Source organism: Alosa pseudoharengus, unplaced genomic scaffold (genome assembly GCF_046254945.1).
Source record: "Alosa pseudoharengus isolate Yale_2024_CS ecotype anadromous, Long Island Sound unplaced genomic scaffold, YU_APseudo_1.1 YU_APseudo_1.1_scf_1, whole genome shotgun sequence".
NCBI classification, from domain to species: domain Eukaryota; kingdom Metazoa; phylum Chordata; class Actinopteri; order Clupeiformes; family Clupeidae; genus Alosa; species Alosa pseudoharengus.
Window position 1 is genome coordinate 55211152 of NW_027468564.1, and position 24253 is coordinate 55235404.

The 24253-nt window shown below is 46.5% G+C and overlaps 1 protein-coding gene across 1 annotated transcript in view; it reads left to right on the forward strand.

The window, feature by feature from the left end:
• LOC143113470 (endonuclease V-like) overlaps window positions 1-8353 on the forward strand; it is a 42601-nt gene extending 34248 nt beyond the window's left edge. Inside the window, exon 9 of the mRNA XM_076275445.1 lies at window positions 8135-8353. Within this exon, the coding sequence (XP_076131560.1) occupies window positions 8135-8138 (4 nt within the window). The 3' untranslated portion in view covers window positions 8139-8353. The remainder of the gene's footprint in view (window positions 1-8134) is intronic.
• Window positions 8354-24253: the final 15900 nt, after the last annotated feature.

Here is a 24253-nt window from a genome sequence, read left to right on the forward strand (position 1 = left end):
AATTCCTTTGATAAAAAAAAATCGCTTTCAAAAGCACTCACTCTGATCATTGGACTCCTATAGAACTGATCACTGGAGTCCTATAGAACTGATCACTGCACTCCTATAGAACTGATCACTCCTGTAGAACTGATCACTGCACTCCTGTAGAACTGATCACTGCACTCCTGTAGAACTTTATCCTTTTTATATCATGAGCAGTAGAACTTTTTTCCAGAGCAGAAGAGAACTCTTGAACTGAGATTACAAAGTGTTGCACCAACGTCAGACAACGATCTCATTGACCTCGCAGGCCCTCTCTCTTCTCCATGACTTTTCCCTTCAACTGATCACTGCACTCCTGTAGAACTGATCACTGAACTCCCATAGAACTGATCACTGAACTCCCATAGAACTGATCACTGCACTCCTGTAGAACTGATCACTCCTATAGAACTGATCACTCCTATAGAACTGATCACTGCACTCCTATAGAACTGATGACTGGACTCCTATAGAACTGATCACTGCACTCCTATAGAACTGATCACTCCTGTAGAACTGATCACTCCTGTAGAACTGATCACTGCATTCCTGTAGAACTGATCACTGCATTCCTGTAGAACTTTATCCTTTTTATCTCAAGAGCAGTAGAACTTATATTTTTTCAGAGCAGAAGAGAACTCTTGAAGAGGGTCAGCCAAGGCCTTGTCGATGCATAACAACACAAGCCTGAAGTGATCTGCATGTTTTTCCCTTTATGTGTCTGACTTCTATCCTCTTTTCCACGAAGATTAACTGGAGTCGTGCTACCACTGACGTGCAAACCGCTCGCGCGCTCGCTCGCCTGCCTGCCGCGGTGCTTCAGTGAGACGACAGGCCCTGCAGGGCCCCTCCAGCACAGAGCCGAGCGGGAGAGCTCCAGGAGAGCCTCTCCCTAATCGCCCAGACACACACGTCTTGCGTCAGACTCGACGTCGGTGTCTTTTCCGCCGTCACAAATGTCACCTCACATGCCTCGCCACCTCCGCTGAGGGTCGTTGGAGAGTTGAATGTTATTCTAGTTGAATGTTATTCATGTTGAAGTGCAGAATACCCCCCCCCCAGCCCGCCCGCCCTCCTTCTTTGCCCCCCCCATCTCCCCCACTTATTCAGTGCAGCAAGCCCTCCATTCTGCCCTGCGGAGGAGATGTAAAAATATTGCAAATGTTTACGGGCTTTTTCCAGAGCGAGGCATCAAACACGGAGCCTCTGAGCCGGGTAATAACCCCACCTGCATCGCCAAGCAGTAGGGAGCCCATTTTGTTAGTCCTGAATCTGCTGACAGCAGCATAGAGAGGAAAGTGTGTGTGTGTGTGTGTGTGTGTGTGTGTGTGTGGGCGCTGACACTTACAGGTGTTGATTTAATGTCTGTGGATCTGTTTGTGAGAGCCCACTCATCTTGTATTGCATTGTGCATTGTGTTGGTTTGTACTGTAGTGTGCGTACTGTATGTGTCCCAATTCAAAAAACAGGACGAGAAGTGTGCAGTCTCCTGTGATCCTGTGGGCTGGTGTGTGTGTGTGTGTGTGTGTGTGTCTGCGTCTGCTTTTACTTTTTTTGCTCACATTTGTATTCTAGTAAGTTATTCAGTATAGCTATAATGTGGGTCAGAAGACTAATAAACCTCTTGCCTCTCACTGAAAAAGGCAAAAGCAATGCTGTAATGGCCACACACAGACACGTTCATCTCCGCAAGGTTTCATGCCTGTTTGCCTTCCAGAGACTAACATATAATGCACCATCACTCTGTTACTCCACTTGAGCCCCCCTCAGAGCTTTCCCATGACCGCATAACACATTTCTCTGTTTGGTGTAATCTCTCTTGCATACTGCACGATTGATTGAGTCGGGCGTAGCTCCATTGGCTTTGCGGTGTTAGGACCCAGCTGAGTTGCTTTCATTAGAGGGGCCTGGCTCATTTGTGCAGACTACAGGAGACTGCCATTTGATTCAATGATGAGATCGTCCTGCCAGCTTTTTGAAAGTGCTGAATCGCGTGGAACGGGAGCGGCGGCGACGCTACTAACGGCACCCATGTGGGATCTAACAGAGGAAGACAAGAGCAGCCGGGGGCTGTAGATCAAAATGAAATCTTGCTCCACCGTTTGTGGGCCAGCGGTGGGCCGTAAAAACAGGGCCTGCTCCGGCGAAGGGGGACTGCGGCAGGGCGGGCAGGACGCTAACGCTGACGCAGCCTTGTGGCTCGGTGATGTTTATGCTGCCACTGGTACTAAGGGATGCATTTCTAATGGTGGCTGACCCAAACAGAAAGAACTTTCTTTTGAACAACAAGCTGATAAGGCTGAGGAAGGCTAGGCTAGGCTCTCGAATTAGCACTCCATGCGACATTGATTGTTGCTTTCGCCATCAGAGCAGATTTATAGCAAAGCGACCATTTGATGATTTGCAGTGAAAGGCACTACTACAAATTGGCAGGAAGCCAGCATGGATATTCTCCCTTGTGGTCATGCACTAATTCCAATTAAAGCCATTACCTCTCTCTCCCATCCTCATTAGCGTGCTGTTTGAGTAGTGATAGTTGCTCACATCCTTCTACGCCAGCACTTCCACACATGTCAGTTTGGTGTGTTCATCGACCACATGCAATGAAACTTATTTAGGGCGCCTTCACACTGAGTCTGTTTAACTGGACCGTACCTGAGTGTGATTACTCCCCCCTAGCCCTGACCCAGCTGCTCTCTGTTCACATTACATTTTTGTTTGCGGACCCGGGTCCGTTTATGTCATTAACACTAGCTTCTTTTTACCAATAGCTTGGCTACGTCGCAAAAATGGCAGTTTATTTCCTGGTTTTGAAACAGATAGCATTCGAACTGCACCGGAGTTCTAATGAACTGTATCCCAGACCCCCGTTTTCAAGCAGACCCGGGTCCACACCTGGGTTCGGTAGACTGCATTCACATTAGCAAAAATCACAGAATCATCCGTCCAAACAAACTCGGGTCCGGACCAAACGGTCCGGTGTGAATGCACCCTTAGAATACTTCAGCCTTTTTGCTGAAACTGCCCATCTCTGGCAGGCGTACATAGGGGACCTAAATACTAAATGCTGATGGGATGATTTGAGGGCATCCAAGTCAAGTCCAAGTTTTCATTTTCCTTCTGCCAGCAGGTGGAGTTGCCAAGTTTTTGTGCGTTGGCCTTTCTGTCTGACCGGCTGTGTGATGCAGCAGTGTCTGAGACAGGGGGCGAGATGGGGGCGGTGACAGGACCGGCCTTATTGCGGGTCACGGGTCACCTGCAGGGTTCTAAGTCTGCGGGGTGCTGACGGACAGGGAGGATGCCCCTCTCTGATGATCCGTAGGATGTTCATCTTTCTCTCTTTCTCTCGCTCACACACACACACACACACACACAAACACACACACAGCAGGCAGGGCAAGGATTCACCACGTACCAGGGCTGACAGCTGGAGAGAGAGAGGGAGTGAGATTAAAAATGGCAAGGAAAATATTTTGAGGTGGGGAAAAAAGTCACAGCTAAAGTTTTATGAATTTTCCTCTTAACTCTTGTGTCATTCTTCAGAAAATACGGTCTACCAAGGAGGCCTATTCCCCTGGTGTGTCAAGAAATTGCTGCATTAAAAGGGAATGAGTGATGGTATTTTTCTTCAAACTGTCATATGTTTTGTTCTGTGAATATAATACATCTCAGAGAGATGACATTTTTTATTAGAAGAAGGTTCTGGGTGGAAAAACATGTGCTGCAATGTTATTTCACAAAGCTGTGACACAGCTGGGATATTGATATGTGGTCACGTATTGTAATCAACTTATCCTAACCTTTTTTGGCATTGGTTATAGCTAGATACAGTAGGTATGTCAGTAATATCTTTTGTTCAATGCAGTGGCACTTAGTGGCTCTAATTTGGCACAACGAAAAGAATGGAGCCTACTGTATCTCTAGACAGGTTGCATTTTGCAGCAGGTCTGAATATGTATAGAATAGCTTTCCATTTTTTAAATCAGGTCAGAGCAGCTAATTGCATAATTACTCAGGTGAGCATGCCAAGTAGCCCTGCAGGGTTCAGCTTTAATGCCATAATAAATCCCACATGTCACCAGCTTTAGATGCTCTGAAATGGAGACCTCAGCAGTAACACAGGGGATGCCAGGGCTGCATGGCAAATGAGCTGCAACAACCCCACCTAACGATGAGATGACCATGTCCTTCTGTTCATCATGGCACACAGTTATGTAACTGGACATTGTGTTGGGCTGCAGAATTCCACTTTTTTTTGAGAATTCTACTATCTATGTGTCCTACTAATATGTGGAGAGGTAATTGGTAATATACCTTACTGCTAGACTGCATGTTTAATATATTATCTGACAATTATCTAGTATCACAAGGCCAAATACGTGTACACAATGAAACAGATTCTTAGCCGTTAATAATACATAATTTCCTCCCAGTGAAGCTGTGTACCAGCAAGGTCACATGACTAAACCTCTAGAGTGTGTTTTCTAAGAAAGCGCTCCATTTACAGACTCTTGCAGCAAAAGGTCAGCAGACAAATCCCAGAATCAAACCTGCACCTGAATGAACATGTAGCCTCACAAAAACGGACCCTGGTGATTCAGTGCTGGTGATTCAGTGCTGTAGTGTGGAGGAGTGGGGGGGGGGGGGGGGGGGGGGCGGCCGCAGAGGGAGGGAAGAGATCGATGTTGTCAGAGGAGCAGCGGCAGCAGCCTAGCGAGGTGAAAATGGAAAGGCATGGCATCCCGTCTGATGTGGCAGGGAAGATTAGTTCTCACACAAAGAGAGAGAGAGGGGGGGGGGAGAGTGGAAGAGAGAGAGAGAGGGAGAGTGGAAGAGAGAGAGGAGCAGCAGATCATGGGCTGTGTGCAGGGATGGAGAGAGGAGAGAGAGAGAGAGATGGATTAAACAGTGAGTTTGACTTCTCAGACTACGTCAGCAGAGCTTTGCAAGAAGTCGGTTTGGTCCATTCATTCTCAGTTCCATGGTGTCAGGTGACCAATCTATGCCTTTTATCTTCATGCTCCAACAGTTTTCAAGCAAGCCTCTTCAGGAAGTAGATTTTTACTAATGAAATCCTTCTGCTTTAGCACACAAGTAGGGGTGGGGGAAAAGAGAGAGAACAGAGATGAATTTAACCTCAAGTCTAACCTGCTACACCCCATCTTGGCACATTACACACAAACCTCAGTTGTGTAACTGATTTGCATCAGCAGTACTTTGCATAACCACCTCAGCCTTGTATATGGAAGCTTAATAAGCATGTACATAGGAAGATGCTTGTGTACATCAGAGGAAAGCTTTCGACTGTCTTTACTAGTGTGATGAAGTTTATTTTGTGTGTTGTGTGACATTCTTCATTCTTAAGTGATGTACTTCAGTGAGGATCATTGAAGACCACACTCTGCTATGCTTCTCAAGGTCCATGGCTCCAGACATTGATCTCCCTGAAATGCTCAATGCAGACATTACCAGTCAATGAATATACCCTGTCATGTTTCTTCTCTATTTGCATAGACAGGTATCTGAACGCTGTTAAATTGTTAAATTAGGCAGAGTCACTCTTGGCTCTCTTAGGGACTGTACGATATTTAGCGGGGGGGGGGAGGGCCGGTCGCCAGACGATCGGGTTAAAAATGTTCTGCCTGGCCCTCCCCCCTGGTCAAATTTTTTTTTCCAGGGGCCTCCCCTCAAAAAAATTCTCCTAGGCCCTCCCCCCTACGTGAATCAAATAAAACTGGTCGAAAAATGACGTTTACAAGGTTAAAACGGCCAGCAAATGTCATAAGCACACACACACGGGGCTACAAACCAGTGTTGCGCAGGTTTGGTCACAAGCGGCCCGCGGTCGCCCGATATTTTAATCAACCCGACCGCAACTCGGACCGCGAATATTAATTAGGACAAAATTATACCCGACCCGCGATCCGACCCGCTTATTTACAAAATGTGTGCTTTTGGTTATAGCCCCTGCATGCAGTAGTCCATTTCTGTAAAACAAACTAATTTATTTGCGAAACTTGATGCAGTAGAACTACACGCAGGCATGCAGGACATAATGTTTGCGCAGGAGAGAGAATGAGAATAAGAGCGCAAGCACGCATGCAACCACCAAGGATTAGAACACTAGGATAAGATTTGGTCATGGACATACTTCTTTCGAAAATAGAAATGGGGAGGCAAGGTAGGCAAGAGAGATACATTGCTGGTCAAAACGTTAGCGTAAGAACTGGTTTAAAATGCTGAATGAAGCACAAAGCTTTACTAAAGCACATCCACTGTTTAAAGTCACAAACACAACGAACTAAGGTAACTTTTATGCATGCGCGAACCTATACATACCGGTAGATATGGCTGTGTAGTCTGTGCGTGCCATAAGATTTATTCCTTCCATAACTTGTACTACTGTCATCTTCTTTAAGAACTTTTCCCAATATTTACCATAGCCTATATCGCATTTCCTGTAGGGGTGTCTTTATTATTTTAACTCGCGTCTTCAGCTTCTTTACTGTTGACTTACTGTATTGATGCTTTACTGTATTGGTATTTTAAGTAGGCCTATTTGTAGAAAATATATATTTAATTAATTTTAACTGACCCGCCCGCAAATGACCCGAATATCATTAAAATATTTGGTTTATGACTCATAACCGGGTGACCTGCAAGCTTACGAGGGGAGTTGTGGGAGATTCAGGTAGGGTTGCGACTTTTTGGACTCGCCCACTCTGTCAAAGAGACGTGAATCATGTTTTGGCCTACAAACCTTTTAAAATATCGAAAACGGATCATTGATCAGGGGAAAAAAATATCATGGATCAGGAAAAAATAATTTTCCTCGGCCCTCCCCCCAGGCCAAAACATTTCTCCTGGGCCTTCCCCTAAGGCTTAAAAAATTATCTTAGGCCCTCCCCCCCCTGACGACCGGCCCTCCCCCCCCCCCGGTAAATATCGTACAGTCCCTTAGTGGTTGATGCCGTTTTTCTTGGCACTGTCCACCTCTGTACTGTCCGAGCACTCGCTGTGCAGCCGTCAGCCAGAATTGCTCTTGTGACTCTGGCTAGCGTCGTTAGCCGCCGCCATTGCTTCCATAGTTTCCGCCCTAACTGCTAATGGCTAATAGCTAATGGCTAATGTGGGAGGAGGCATTTACCACCCGGCGTGTCGCCAGTGCTAATAGCCGCCATTGCTTCACCTGCTGGGGAGAACAAAAGCTCGCAGTCGTTTCCCTCCATCAGCACCTGACCTGGGTCAGCTCGCGATTCACTCCATTCACACAATGGACGCACACACACCCCACACCTCTCCATCCCCCTGTGGGCTGCTATCGTTCAATCAGCACTTTGACCCCCCTCTCCTCCCGTGGTGGTGGGAGTGTAATGGGCGGCGGCAGTAATGCGCATTCAGCCGACTGAGCTGAGCTCCGTCTGGCCCGTAGATTACAGCCTAATGGCAGCGCGGGGGAAATGTCGTCCCGAGCAATTGAGCACAAATCAAAAGGCCTCGCGCATGCACAGAGAGAGAGAGAAAGAGCGCAGTCTCTGATTTCCTGAACATTTCCCAGGTGCTTGCAGTGGGCATTTGTTACCGCACATTCATTTCCACTGGGGGTCTGCTGCTGTCCATGGGCTGTTAAAATGCTTTCCCCTCCCTATGCATTTCTGTTTTTTTCTCTCTCTCTATCTCTCTTTCTCTCTCCCTCCCTCTCTCTCTGTGCTGACCAGTACTGCACCATGAGGCATGAGAGCGGGAAAGAGAGAGAGAGAGAGAAGGAGGGAGAGAAAGAGAGGGAGAGGTGAGGGGGAAAAGGAGAGAGGGGGAGCGAGAAAGAGCAAGAAAATGCCTCATTGATATGTCACAGCTGATTTAGGATCATTTCCCCGTGGCTGCAGGGCTGGCCGCCATGGCCACAGTAACCAAGGGGCCACTAAATCTGCCCTGGACCAGTCACCATGGGTTAAGTAAAATAACACACCGCAGTGCAGTTCCCTGCTTTCCAACACCTAATCGACTGTGCTGAGATCAGTCAGCCCCGGCGTATGTGCGCCATGTGTCATGTGCAAGCCTGCTGTTCTCACCACCCTGCTTATTCCATGCTTGTGTGTGTGTCCTACAGGTGACCTTGGGGGAGGAATCCGCCAAAGATACCATTGACAGCAACACGAGGCCCAGTGGAGCAGTCTGTACACCGTGCCAACTGTAACAGGGGGTGTTTGTGTGTGTGTGTGTGTGTGTGTGTGTGTGTGTGTGTCCGCATTGGACGATGATTTCACCACCTCTACAATCATCTGAACAGTATAGAATTGTTTTTATATTTTAAATATATAAATGTGTGCACCAGAATTTATTAAAAACACATTTTATAAAAAAAGTTTACATAGTAATATCTTTATTTTCTATACACATACATGCAGTTGCAGTGTTGTTTTCATTTGTGGTGGTACAAATTCTCTGAAAGCTCAAAGCATGTACCTGAAGAAAAGACATGCAAATAGACAAAACACAAGCATATTCAGAAAACATCAGTGTAGCAACACATGCACAGCGCTTCCCAAATGTATGTGCAAAAGTACATTGAGTTCTTGGGGCCACCAGACCAAAAAACATTTGATGTCTGATGGAAATATCCAGAAAATGTCTGATGGAAATATCCAGACATGCGATTCCATCTACGTACGTAATACACACAGAAAATATGCAGTTCTGCGATTTCATCAACGTGCGTATACACACGCAAAATATGCAGGCCTGGAAATCTATCTATGTGTACACACTCACACACACATCCGCACAGTCAAGTGCTACCTACTATATTTGTCCCTAAATGCTATTTTTACTCCTTCCTGGCAAAGCTAAACCTCACTTCCTGTTTGGACGTATGCTCTACCGTCTGGTGGCGTTGGTGTGTGGCATAACCGTGGCCATGCCAGCACAGTAGCTCTGGGCGCCAGGCTGGCAGCCTCTGTGTGGGAACAGGAAGGGCACTGGGGGGCACTGACCGGGCAGGTTTCCGACGCAGGCCCTATAGGGTCATCATCGACCCGTGGGCGGTCAGCGCAGGTCGCGGGTGTGGAGACGTCAGTGGGAACTCGGCCCAGCAGAGGGGGGGTGGGCGCTCCATCAGTCCCTTGCAGAGGAGCTGATGTCAGGGGACAGGGGAACAGACTGTGTGTGTGTGTGTGTGTGTGTGTGTGCGTGTGTGGGTTTGTCTATTTACAGTTGTGTAGTTGCCTGTAATTGCAGTAGCCAGGGATGTCACTAGGATTGAAAGACAGGGGGGGCTAAGCCCCTAGGGTTGTAGGTAATTTGTGTGCATAGAGCATGCTGACATTTTTTTATTACACCTTAAAAGGGCTTCAGTAAATTGATATTAACAGGGACACCATGCCATTAGTTTTCACCCTCGTAATATTGCTGATTATATTGCTAATTATGGGAATTACTTGGGAACGGCTTACTGAGAAGAATGCTTCATATCGTTGTGTCCGGTAAGGTCCGCTGTTTATTCTGATATGTGGTTTACCATGCGTTGAGTGAAGCGTTCGTGAGATATACCATCGAGAGTAATGGGTGGAGATGGATGAAACGCTGTGAGCAGAATGGAAATATGATGAAAGTTCACGATAGCCTTTCCTTGCGATTTCTCCACCATTTATCACAGCACCTACACCCCCCCCCCCCCCCCCCCCATGACGTCCCTGGCAGTAGCATATGTTTTCCGTATCTCTTGCCCTGTGGAAAAAAATCTCTCTCTTTATTTCTCATGCACCTCTGCAGCTCTCCTCCTCTCTGAGTGCAGCCCCGCCCCCTCTGAGGAGGCGGAGCAGACGTCTGCATACCTTCCCTGGGTTCAGTTGCATAACGCCTGCCCTGCGTCCCTCCAAAGAGATGGGTGTCCTCTACCACCCCCTCTCCCTGCCAATGCAGCAAATATTCTCCCTCGCCCTGCCTCTCTTTTCACTTCTCTTACTCTCTCTGTCTCTCTCTCTCTCTCTCTCTCTCTCTGTCTCTCTGTGCTTCTTGTTTGAGTCTTTTTCTCCAGCAACACTCAACACCACACAAATCACTACAAAGTATATTATCTGCTGTCTGTACTGCCTTTGGTCGCTCTCTATATGTTCATCTACAGTCACAATCTTCTCACTAATAGAGAGAGAGAGAGAGGGAGAGAGAGAGAGAGGGCGAAGAGGAGAGGGTATGCACATGCTGATGAATGAAAAACATTTTCTTTTACATTGTAAAAAATATGAAAACATTAGATAAATATATTTCACAAAATTGTAAAAAATAATCCCAAATGTTAAAAATGTACAGAATGACACTGAAATTAAATACTTATTAGGAGAGTACCCAACCTTACTACCACTAGTAGCACGATATGTCCCAGAATGCCATAGAGCATGAGACAGCCACTACTATTTTTTTCCTCTTTCTTTCCTTTATTTTTTCTTTCTCCATTGTTACTGTGTGTTAGTATTTGTGTTGGGGGAGGGGGTGGAGTGTGCGAGTGTGTTGGTGTGTGTGTGTGTGCGAGTGTGTGTGTGTGTATGTGTGTGTGTTCTAATGTTCTGTTATTTTTTTTATTTTCCATAGTCTGTCAATTGTTGTTATTATTACTATTAATTTATTATTACTATTAATTGCTAATTCTCTTGATGTAATTACTGCTTTGGCAACACTTACAGTCATGCCAATAAAGCTCATTGAATTGAATTGAATTGAATAGAGAGAGAGAAGGCATGACAAAAGTCAGTCTGATTTGGTGTGACCAATGGTTATGGGGCATCCTTTAAATCAGGAAACTCACTGAATTCCAGAAAAGCACTGTGACTTGTTTGAGTCTTTGTCTTCAGCAGCACTCACAGCACACACATCGCTACAAAGCATATTATCTCCTCCTATTCGCTCTCTATCTGTTTTTCTCACGAGCAGAGAGAGAGAGAGACAGAGAGAGAAAAGACATGAAGAAAGTCAGCTACTGAAGACTCCTGGATCTGGCGTTACCAATGGTGATGGAGCATCCTATTGAATCAGGGAAAGAACTGTGTTTGCTCTGTCTCATTTTGAATGTGTGAATGAGTGAGTGAGTGAGTGCATGCGTGACCAGGACAAGCTGCCCGTGCTCAGTCCCTCTCCCCCTGGACATGAGAGATGAGATGAGGTGAGATGCTCGACCTTCTCCTGTTCCCAGCCCACTGAAGTGGAGAGCCTCTTTGATGTTAACAGGCCCTTTGATTCAGTCTTCCATTGTGTCTGCTGCTCCTCACCAAGCTTCATCTGATGCAGCTTCACATGAAAGAAGCCAGTGGAAATCCAGGCCAGTGTTTTATTTGACTTATTTATTTATCTATCTATCTGTTTGTTTATGTGTTTATTTTCTTTATGCGCTGTATAAGAGGTCAAAGGTCACGCTCATGTCAGGACTCAGGGGTTCGTGCTGTCTGTGCTCTGCTGGTGAACCCCACAGCTGTGCCGGCCTGCCCGCAAATGGAAGCGGCTGTCTGCCTCCTGGTCCGCACAGGAGAGATCAGGCTGTTATATGCCATGAGCGAATCCAGCCAATAGAGATCAAACATAAATATAGACTTCTTCAGGAAGGGATCTCGCCACGCTGCATCCAAATGTGCCAATCGATACACAACCGTTGAGGAAGAAAAAGCGAGAGAATAGCATGATTGGGCTCAGCCTACAGGATAATCCCACACGCTTAAGAAATTCTGAAAGCAGACATTTTCCAGGCTGATTTCAAGATGCCTTTTTCTGAAAAGCTGCTGTTGGATACGGGACGCTGTGGGACACTGAGTCATTAGGCTGGAGTGGGACTAGCTTTGTAACCGCGTTTTGGCAGCGGCGTGCGTGTGTGTGAAATGTGCTGCAGCAGCACATTTGGAAAAATGTTGAAAATTTCCACCCCGAGACAAACTCAGCCTGAGGACAGACCTGAAAGATAAAAGATGCTCCGCGGAGAGCGCGTGGTCCTGAATAAAGCAGAGTTGTTTTGGTTGCTAGGAGATTGGCAAGAGGAGGAGTTCCCGGGGCTGCCAGCTTGCAGGCCAGTCTCAGCGTGAGATGGAGTGCCCCCGCCTCAGAAATAAATTGCGTTCGTGGCGTGAAATGTATTGCCATTGAAGGAAGGGAAAAAAACTCGGCGTGACAGTCTGAGACACAGCCTGCAGGTGTGAGTCTAATGCCAAAAGCATGACAGTTGGCAACCCTGGGAGCGGTTATGTTTGGCCAATTGCTTGGAAATAAAGGAAGAGTGGAAAACTTGAAGCCTTAATTCAATCTGTCCATCTCTCTCTCTCTCTCTCTCTCTCTCTCTCTCTCATATTCCCTTTTGTAGTGCCTTTGTTGTGTTATGTCATGTTTGTTTGGACGATCTTGAATCATCTGGCTTCTCGTTAATAAGTTTCTCAGTGTTGAATACTACTTAGTCCACTCTGTGGTTCGGTGGAGCCGCTGCTGAATGCCTTTTGAAATCGATCCACTTTCAAGTGGCTGTTGATGATTGGGGTGAACCCACCATGATGTGAACACTCGCCCCCTAATTAACCTGTGGTGGCTGTCATGATGGCCTGCAGGAAACATTCCATTGAAAGGTGCTCTTTCTACCTATTTCTCTAGGTCCTCATCTGGCTTCCCTGCCTCTATTTGTGGTCAGTAATCTTTCTTTGCAAATACTTTTGTGGTCTCAAGGTATTTCAATGGTTCCTAATAAGATTAAATGTGTGTGTGTGTGTGTGTGTTTGTGTGTGTGTGTGATTCTAAATGTTTGTGTTAGAGTCTACCAGACGTGCTTCATTAAGTAATGGAACTGTGGAAGTGAGGTGGCTCAGGAGAGATGGAAGATAATAAAAGGTGAGATTTAGTGTGCGCACGCTAATGACAAAAGGAACAAGATGAACCATCTTTTGCTCTCAGAAGAAACTGTGCTGCTGGAGAGGTAACACCTGCACCTCTCCCTCTCTCCTGTCTCTCTCTCCCCTGTCTCACTCCTGTTTCCCTCTCCTCTGTCTCTCTCTCCCCTGTCTCACTCCTGTTTCCCTCTCTCCTGTCTCTCTCTCCCCTGTCTCCCTTTCCCCTCTTTCTCTCCTGTCTCTCTCTCCCCTGTCTCACTCCTGTTTCTTTGAGTTCTGACTAATATTTCATACATTCTTGTCATGTCATGTCTCAGAATCCCCACAAAGGCTCACATCTCTCATGTCTTCTCTCTCTGTGCGTGCTCAGTCTTCACGTGTTGTCTGTCGGACTTCTGTGGGTTTTACTTCAACAGAGTGGCCATCGTGGCTGTGGATCTCTGGGAAAAATAGACTGGAACCATTCAAACTGTTCGTGGGAACGCAGCCAAGCAGCACAAACAGCAGAGCACAGTGTCCAGAGTGCACTCAACCTTAGACCGGAGGGCCGCTCTGATGACCCCTGCTGTATTCACATGGCTTCAGGAGATGTCACATGGTGTCCAGACAAGTGTTCAGTCCAGTGTTCAGACTTCACCTGGAGGCTGGTCCAGAGTTGCCCCCCCCCCCCACACACACACACACACATACACACACATACTGAAATCAAGGTGCAAAAGCTTGTACATCCTTCATAAGAACAGAATTGTTTTTTAAGAGCGCTGAGTAGAAAGGTGTTTCTTGTAAGTATTTGTATTCTTTCAAGTATATTTGGTCTCTCTCTTTTTCTCCCTGTTTTATCTGGCATTTCGCTCTCTCTCTCTCTCTCTCTCACACTCGTTCACTCACACCATGTTTACACATCGTCGTTCTTTCATGTGGATTTGGAGTCCCAGCATAACCCAGTGTGCAATGCAGAGGGGACAGCATGACTTTCTCTCGTGTTTATCGCCCTCCTCCTCCTCCTCCTCCTCTTCCTCCCTCTCTCTTGTTTCTGTTTGAAGTTGCACCTCAGCGAGGATTTGATGTTATTTCCCCTCCTTGAGTCCAATCCCGTGCTGTCTGGCAGATTTCGCTCAGGTGCTCTCTGCTTTCATTTCTCTTTGATAGTCTTCCTGTCTTTCCGAGCTTGCCAACCTCTTCTGACGTTCCCTCGTCGTTTCACTTTAAGATGCTGTTTTTTTCCGGCCGGGCGTCCATCCACCGCGGTACGGACGACTTGAATAAATAAATGGGAGCCGTGGGCCGTGGCCTGCAGTGCACCCCCCCCCCCACACACACACACACACACGTGCTTACTTCCATGTGCTTTTAAACAAAGTTGAGCTACTCACGCCCATCCCACCTGTGCCGCCAAGTGGAGGACGTCCGTCATGAGTTTACCCGAGGTCATTTACTCTGGCTGATTTCAATAGATCAAACACCGCTCAGTTGAAGGGGCGCATTGATTTCAGAGCTTATTCAGGAACAGATATGAGGCCCTGACCTGAAAGAAATAGACTGGCAATTTTTGTCAAGTGTATATAGACCTTAATGCATATAATAAACTGAATTCCTAACAATGTTTTGCATTATCCCTTGTGCTTGTGTAACATTTGGCTCGCTATGCGGAGTTGAACATGGCCCTCTGGTCCACACAGACAGAAGATGAGGAGAAACCGAGCAAAGGTCAACGTGGTGTTTGTTCACTGGCCCAGTGCTGCTGGTAAAAGCTACCGTTAGCTGCCTCTCTGCATCTCTTTCTGTGGCATTGCCGTGAGGGGGGGAGGGGTGTGAAGGTCACACCTGGTACTATCGGTTTCTCTGCCACGTCCTGTGAAGCACCCTCCCGCTCAGTTGAGTCTGAAGCACGCCTCACATGTACATATGCTCACACACACACACGTCTCCCAAGCAGACACCTCCATAAGGCTGAGGTGTGAGAGCAGGCTGTCATGTGTGTTTGTGTGCGTGAGAGAGAGAGAAAAAGAGAGAGAGAGAGCGAAGAAGGAGAGTTGATGAAGGTGAAGAATGAGGATGGGCGGGGGAGTAGTGCTGCTGGCACAGATTCTGATTGACCTAATTATAGGCCGGCACTGCCAACCAATCGGGGAAGAATAGAGAGAGAGAGAGAGAACGTGGAAAGAGTGGTAGTAATGTGTGGCCTGTCACTCACCCCCCCTCTCTGACACTGCCAACTGGTTGGAGAAGGATGGAGAGAGAGAGAGAGAGAACATGGAAAGAGTGGTAGTAATGTGTGGCCTGTCACTCACCCCCCCCCCCTCTGACACTGCAGGAGCAGAGATGCTGGTGGTAGGGGTGGGTGGGTGGGGTGTTGGGGGGTTGTTGGTCAGAGGGGAGCTGAATGGCAGATTCGGGCCAATTAAGGCTGCGGTGTCAGGTTGCACTAAGCCTCCCTGTGGATATGCTGTGTCTCTCTCTTACATACATAAACACACACACACACACACACACACACACACACACAAATACGCATTTACGCATAGTCTGGTTGTTCACATAGACTTCACAGCCATGAAACACACAAAACTGCACACTCAGACTCAGACACTGCTTGTTACTGCGTCACCCACTCGCCCAAAACTCCATTGATCAACATGCTGCTGAGTCACTCCTGTTGGGGCAGAGGCCAGCGAACGTCCAGTATTACATGAGATGTACTGATGGTCATCATGTAGGCTGGTTCAGCCGCAGCGAGGGCACTTCCTCAACAGCAGAGGAGTTAGCAGCTAAAACAAAACAAGCAGAAACCAAAAGACAAAAAATAAACTTTTCATGTGTGCAGCCCTCGAGTTCTCAAACCCCAGCCAGCTCATTTGGGTCCAGCATATGCCTTGCTGTTCTTTACTTGAGTGGGATGCCGTGAGAATGCAAAACATTTTTTTGAAAATGCTTGGGTAGAGCTTGAGGGAGGTGGACTGCAGCTGGTCAGCGCCGAGAGAACGGCCGAGGAGCGGAGGCGTTCGGAGCAGTGTTCATCTGGCGGCCCGTGGGGATCAAAACAAACAAAAAGCCTCTTCTCTTACTGTAGCCCTGTTCCATCTGGGTTTATCACACAGCAAAATTAGAACCAGTCTCAAAATAAGCAGATGGGTTATTTAATGGACCTGGAAGAATACTAAATATGTCTTCTACTCTTGATTGGTAAACTTCAATAGTTGGTATTTTACAGAAAATGAGGTCAAATTCTCATATTTATTTAATACTCTAATACATTTTGAATGTTCTTCTATTAAAAAGCATACATACATTATCAATCTGGTGCAAAGAACGTGACATACATCTGAGAATATTTCTGCTTATTTGGCCAGGTTCCTGTACATCCATTGTCCCTAGTCCTGAACTAGAAGAGAACTATTATTATTGGAGCTCTCCATTAGGAAAAAAACCTTTGGTCTAGGACTATGCTAAATCCATGTATGTGAAACAGGTTCATTAACATATTTACACTGAGTGCAACACAGTATTTATGCTATTCTGTACTTCAGCCTTACTTCACTGATAGTCTCTACATTATACATCTATAGTGTTTTTTTAAATATCCGTTCAAGTCCTATAGGAATGACTTCATTGATTGCATGAAGCACCACCAGCAGGCCCATAGGATATTGCCTCCAAACCATATGTCATCATCATTATAGTCGCTATCATTCCAGCCCAGACTGTCTGCGCTCTTTCCCAGGACTCCCAGGGAGTCTTTGTGGCGTCTCATCCCTAATCAGATTGCAGGTGCTGCTGTAAAGATTAAAGGTGCAGTGTTGTTGGAGCAGCGCACGCGTTCGCTCAGTCTCCTCTACGGCCTCTAACACGTACCCTTCTGAGGCGCCTCCACGGCCTCTAACACGTACCCTTATAAGGCGCCTCCACGGCCTCTAACACGTACCCTTATAAGGCGCCTCCACGGCCTCTAACGCGTACTGTACCCTTCTGAGGCATATTTATTTTCTGCTCGTGTGTTTGTTTGTGGTCAGAGTTTTTTTTGTCTCTCTCTCCTTCCGCCTCCTCGCATTTGTGTTTCCACAAGGGAGTTCCTCATGAATATAAGAAATGAGAGAGACGGGGGAGGGAGGGAGAGAGAGAGAGAAAGGGAAAAGAGTAGCTGTTCTGATACCCCATGTTGCGACTGAAAAGGAAAAGTGTTCTCTGTCCCCCTTGTCTATTATTCATCTGCAGCAGTTGGCAGTGACACAGGCTGCTTTTCTGCCGCAAAGTTAGCATGCGCTGAGAAGAAGGCGGTTTTTCGGGGAGACGGAGGCGGAATATGGATGTGTTTTCCTGCATTGTAAACACTTTTATATGTGACTCCTCCATTGCCTCTCTCTCTCTCTATTCCTGTTCTTGACTGACTCTCCAAACTCTTTCTACAATTCTTTCTATTTCTTCCATGAATTTTCAATTTCCCCCTCTCTTCTTATTATAACCTCTCTCACACATATTCACCACTTCCCCATAACCTCTGTCACACACACACACACACACACACACACACACACACACACACACACACATGCACACACACACACACTCTCACACACACACACAGACTCACACACTTAAACACACACACTCTTTCTCACACACTCTTTCTCACACACACACACACACACACACTCTCACACTCTCTCACACACACACACACACTCACACACACACACACACTCACACACACACACACACACACTATAGTTGTCATCTTATGCAATAGATAGTTCCAATTTCATTTTTCTTTCCCCAGCTCACATTGTAATGTTTTCATACTCCTGCATATCCCTCCCTCTCTCTCTCTCTCTCTCTCTCTCTCTCTCTCTCTCTCTCTCTCTCTCTCTCTCTCTCTCTCTCTCTCTCTCTCTCTCTCTCTCTCTCTCTCTCTCTTTCCCTGCAGCCCAGACTGATTGCCCTGGACCCCAGTCAGAGAGGCTCAGGCCCGTCGACTGTGATCATTACTCAAGGATATGGGAATTCTATACGGCGCAGTCAGACACCAGGCACCACGGAACACTCACACAGTCAGGCAGCCAGGCATTAGAGAGGCTTGATTTCTCACAAACTTCACAGAGATATCTTTTAAAATGGCTGTGCATCTGAAATTCACTGATCAAATTACGTTGATTAATGGGGAGGCCTAACAGCAGCAGTAATCATTGTGTTGTATAAAGATACTGAGTGTGTATATATATATATATATATATATATATATATATATATGCTCATTTGTGCTCATGGAATGGTGTGGAAGGATAGATATATTGTTGCAGTTTGCTCTAGGAGTATTTCTCTTATTGCTTCATGAGCAGTTCCACAGCACACAGGGTGTTAGAAACAGTACTGTATGTAATGTACTGGCATGGAGAGCCATCAGAAACTGCTCATGAAAACCATTAGTGTTGAGGCCATTAGAGTATTGGTTGAGTATTGGCTTTCAGAAGTGGTCTCTGGCTTCCCCTGAAGATATCTCCTCTGAAGGCCATTCAGAAGTGGTCCCAGCAGCCAATGAATAAGCCGCGTCTCTGCCTCCCCTCACACTTGTCTGTCCCTGAAGGGGTTCTCATGTGCTCGGCGCCGGGCATGGCTAAGGCTGCGGTTCTGTGGTTCTGCGCGTGCAGCCTGTTCCCCCTCGACAGACGGATCCTAATTTCCATGATGTCAGACATGAGGTAAGCGTTCCCCCTGGAGAGTCGGGGGGAAACCGGCAGCAGCGGTCCACCTGCTGGCACAGTATGCTCCCTCGCTCTGTCACTACATGGTACTCGCATGCACTCAGTCACATCCACTAACTCACACACACACACACACACTCACACTCACACTCAGGTCGTATTACCTAACACACACACACACACACACAAACACACACACACACATGTCATATTAGCTAACATACACACACACACACACACTCAGGTCATATTAGCTAACACACACACACACACACACACTCAGGTCATATTAGCTAACACACACATACACTCAGGTAATATTAGCTAATACACCTACACACAAACTCGTACTGTATACACAGGCAACACACATATTATTCCAATGTCCCTCAGCAACCGTAGGATGACATCAGAAAGATGTGCAGTGGTCTCTTATTTTTTCCAGAGCTGTATATGGTTCCCATTACATACTGTACATACATACATACATTCTCCAGCTCTGTCATCTCTTTATCTTCCTCTGTTTGCTTCTTGCTCTGTCTCCCTCTCCCTCCCTCTGTCTCTCTCTCTCTCTCATCATCATCCTTCTCCTCCTCCTCCAATCCCAAACAGCGCTGGATCATCTCCAGCATCTCCCGGGCTTCCCAGCCCACTCTCCCCACGCTCCCATAATGCCTCCCTCACCTCCCATCTCAGGCCCTCTTCCTGTCTCCGCCACTGCAACTTCCTGTTCATCACGCTCGCTCATGCATCTTTCATGCGAGGGCTGCGGGAGAGTGCTGCTGGGCTCTCATCAATGATTCACCGCAGACAAGGATTCTGGGAAAAGAGGGGGGGGGGCTCACTGCAGGGCGCATGACCCACACAGCTGTTCCTCCTCTGGGGCCAGCTTGGCACAGGGGAGATGGAGAGGGGTCTGGGGATCTGCATGGCACTCTCGTTGATGCCATCATAACCATTCATGCCAGCAGAGAGTGAATGGAAAGCCAGGAAATGGCAGCCAAGTGCTTACGCAACCCGTCCACACCTCCGAGTTCTCCTCGCGGCTCTTACCACTGCAGCTCTCAGTAGGATGCATGCTCTGCCCTCTGACCTGTCAGAAGGGAATCACTGTGAGTGTTTACCAGTAGTCAATAAGTAATGCTTCCGACTGGAAGCTTCAGGAAGAGTGTTTTCTAGACATGCCTCCTGCTCCTCGTTCCCACAGGAAATTTAAAACTCCACTTACCTCTTCCACAGTGGTGTTTGAAACAGACTCATCTTGGCCTCCCAAATCATTAATTCCCGTATTGCCTTGTTGCAAACACATGGCTTAGGCTAGTTTGTTAAGATCTCTTAACCACTCTGTATAAGAAGTTTCAGCACCCTGGACAGCTACTCTAAGGATAAATGCTTTCTGTGTAGGTCTCAATGATGGCATGTCCGTGCAGTTCTAAAGAAGAAATACATGCAACTGCACCCTTGCCTCTGTGTGTCATTACTGACAATGGTGTGTGGCACCATGCTATGGGCTAGCATCAGCATTACTGTGTTCTGTGTCAGACCTTGAGTGATTGATGGCTTGAGACACTGACACCAACAAGAGTCTCTGGTTCGGGTCGCTGTGGTCATTTTCTCACTCCCTGATGACACTTACGCATGTGTTGCAACATTTCCAATGCATCTCTCTTGTTGAGACAGTGACCCTGGTGATGCAACCACACCGCCATCTCACACCCCGACTCTGCACAGGATGACCTCATTCATGTTTTACAGCTAGCAGTTGCTACGCTAACTCATTATCCGACATGCATCTGGCCCAGGAGCCTACAGGGTGCTAGTCATCACAGGCCATGAACACAGCTCACACAACCTCTGAGACTGAACTCTGTGAGAGAGAGAGAAAGAGAGAGTTCCCTCTCTCCCTTTGACAGTTGAAGCAGCGCATCTTGGCTTGGTGTGCTCCAGTTTGGGCCCCTCAGCTTTGAATGCCTTTCTCTCTGTGGTGAGGCGCTAATTCTTTGCATTGAGTGAAATGCCCACAGATCCACTCGCCTGAAACATGTGATATTGTAAATCATAAGCAAGACTTGCACAAAAGCGAGTCTAGGCATGTGCATATGTGTATCTGAACCCATTACTCATGCCAGTTGTCCTTTTTCCCCATATAATGTATATTGTATTGTATATGTAATTTATGTATGTGCTTTATTTCTATATTATACAGTGTGTATAACAGCCCTTTGTGGATACTATTAATCATCTTGGTTATTGGCTTGGTTTATTGTCTTGGTTGGTTGTTTTTGAGTTCAGGAGTATCAGGGTCGTATTCAAAAGCAAATGCTGTGTATGCTAAGGAGACACTGCTTGAGAAACATGGGAGGAAAATAAATGTTGGTCTGCCTCTAGTAGTCTGATTGTATGGCGGTTTTGTACACCCTTGAGTAGCCAAATTCATCTGTTTCTTAATGCACTGTGGTGAATTATTCATTCTTGTGTGCACACGTGTTTGGAACATTATTGCCTTTCCTCTAGGTATAAAAACAGTGTGTGTGTGTGTCTGTGTGTCTGTGTGTGTGTGTGTGTTGGCATTTGTTGTTGTTGTTGTTGTGTGTGTGTGTGTGTGTGTGTGTGTGTGTGTGTGTGTGTGTGTGTGTGTGTGTGTGTGTGTGTGTGTGCATATGTATGTGTGTGTTGGTATTTGTGTATGGGTATATATATTTTCTATATTTGTGTGTGTGTGTGTGTGTATATGTGTGTGTTTGTAGTTATGTGCCATTAAATGTCATTAGGTTCCATATGTTTCATATGCATATGACACACTGGCCCTCAGGCTCCCATTACTGAGTGTTATTGATGGCCTGAGCACCTGGTGATGTGTAATGCACCTGCTCACTGCCAAGAGACGACTTTTGGGCAACTAAATCAACTGAGCCTTCTTTGTCTTTATTCCGTTTCTTGTTCTTTTGATTGCATAGATCTCAAGACTGAGCTCGGGTATTTTATCTAGTTTATCTTTATCACATTCGGTGCAAAATTAAAATCTAAAAATAGCTTGGTTGAAACAGATACTACAGGTTGGTTAGAAAAGCTTTGTTCACGTAGCTGAAGAGAGCTTCAAAAACGCATGATGCATAAAAGGTTCGGGCGGTTCTTCTGTAGTACAGCATGACCTAAAAATCTCCTCTATGAGCAGGTGTTGTGTTTTTTTGTTTGTTTGTTTATTAAGATCTGAGTGTTGTTTTCATCTAGAGCCATGCGTCTATGAGTGTCTCACTCATGTCCCCCCCCCCATCCCCTCCAGGAAGAGTTGCAGAATGGAGTACAGACTGCAGAGTGGCAGCTCCACATCCTGAAAGTTGACACTAGAACACTGCGGTGACCTTGAGTCTGTGACAGCTTTCAGACGCTTCGTTCTTCTGATGGAGGTACATCAAATAACCAACCTGTAAGCCTTACATGATAATAAATGACAGCCAGAGACATTGTTTGCAAATACTGCATGTCGATGACATAATGGTAAATAATGTCACTGGATATAACGTTGTGTAGCTCTCAAATGGCTGTGTTGTGCCTGTGTTGTCGGCACTTTAGATTCACTGTGAGGTTTCGTCATATAGAGTAGACAGTTGCTAATGCAAACCAGTGCGTTGTGAATGATGGCCACTGTGCTGAGCAAGGCCTTATGGAAGCATCCTGAGTCAGAACTGCAAAGTGCTCCGCTCCACCACAGCGTTCTGCTTAAGCGGCATTATGCTAACAAGGCATTAGCTGGCGTAGTAAGCAGCAGCCAGGTGATTATGACATCACAGCCATTGACTGGCATTCTGTTGTGGCCACACGGTGATGTTCATTGGTGGGTGGGCCCATGGAGTGGTGTAGATATGGCACGCCCCCCAAACACGGCGCACACACAGCACGTTAAGACCGGCGTTACAACCATCCATCTATTGGCTACAGTCAGCTGACCTAAATGATGGTGACACAGATTGTTCTGCAGAATGAAAACAGAGAGAGTGTGAGAGAGAGAGAGAGAGAGAGAGAAAGAGACAGAGGGAGAGAGAGGGAGAGAGAGAGAGAGCATAGGACCAGTGCCGAGTCATTAAAATTCCTTATGACCTTGAGGCTTTTCATTATGGGCTTTGGCCTCTTGTGTAACCCTTGGACACTGAAGATGGACCATAGACTGACAAGGTCACAATTGTCATTTCCGAATCGCCAATCGCCACACTCACTAGATGCAACAGTGAACTCCAATGTCAAGTTTAATCTGCCCCATGTAACTAATAGTAATCTAAACAAACCTAAGAGTACCACTGCACTGCCACTCAGTGCAACATGACATCTTGGCCCCTAGAATAAGAAAACAGCAACATGTCTGAGGAGAGCTGCAGGGCAGGGTTGCTTTAGAGGCAGAGAGAGAGAGAGAGAGAGAGAGAGAGAGAGAGAGAGAGAGAGAGAGAGAGAGAGAGAGAGAGATGTAATGTATGATGCATGATGTTTTGTTTTCTGTCTTTACACACTACTACGTACATGTATGCTTTGGCAATACAAATTGTATTTTTTTGTTATGCCAATAAAGCTCAATTGAATTGAATTGAATTGAATTGAATTGAATTGAGAGAGAGAGAGAGACAGAGAGAGATGCTGTAAACATTATAAGTCAGGGAGTCAGCTGCACCACATCACTGCACCATGTCTCACACAAACAAACTGGGCTGGCTGGCTGCTAACTGTTTGCATGATGTATGAGTGGTGCGAGAGCATTGCGTCTGTCGTCCTCGTTGTTGTTGGCCGGTTGTCTGATGATCAGAGAGAGAGGGATATGACGAGGCGTTTTCCTGCTCCCTCTGCGGTGTCATCATCCTCATCAATAGCAGCCGCCGCCGCAGCAGTGGCGATGCAGCACACAGAGAGCGCTCCCTCCATCACTCACACAGGCACAATAAAAGAGCCGCCACTGGCGCGTAATTCCGCAGTCAGCGAGAAGGGGGTCAGCACCGTCCACCTTCCTGACACAGAAACACACCGTCGCATCTCCTCGCCACAGCGGTGCAGAGGAACACAGACGTGCTCCACGCGTTTCCACAGCAATGCCCTTTGACCTTCAGATGAGTTGTGCAGCCAGCCACCTGTCTGTCATAAGAAGGTCCTCTACCAAAACTGACATTTTTTCCTCTTTGTGTCTGTTTTTTTTTGTTTTTAAATCTGTTTTCACTTCCTTATTCACTCACATACAGCACATACACACTTTATCTGTCTGATGTATAGGCCTGGTGTATGCTCAATGAATCCAGGAATAAAAGATATTATGTATCACAATTTTATTACAAAAATTAGATCTTTTTATCTTTTCAGTGGTGCCATGCTTTGAGCATATAACAATACGGTAAAAAAGACCCGACCTGGAAGGATAGTAAAAGCAGTTGTCGACGATGCTGTTGCAGCATTTTGTCAGTCATGCTGTTACTACACAGAGAACATTCCTAATACAGTGTACAAACACTTGCCAATACACATCATGTCCTTTAACAAATCGCCGCTAAGTACATTGAATAGAGTTACGACAATTTCTCTCTCAAAGAAAGTAAATCATACATAGAATTATGCAAATGAAAAACGGAAATGTGCTGAATATCTGTACCAGTCCAAGGCACCCAGGCTTGTAGCATGTTGGCAATTTTAGACATTCTTACAGAAACA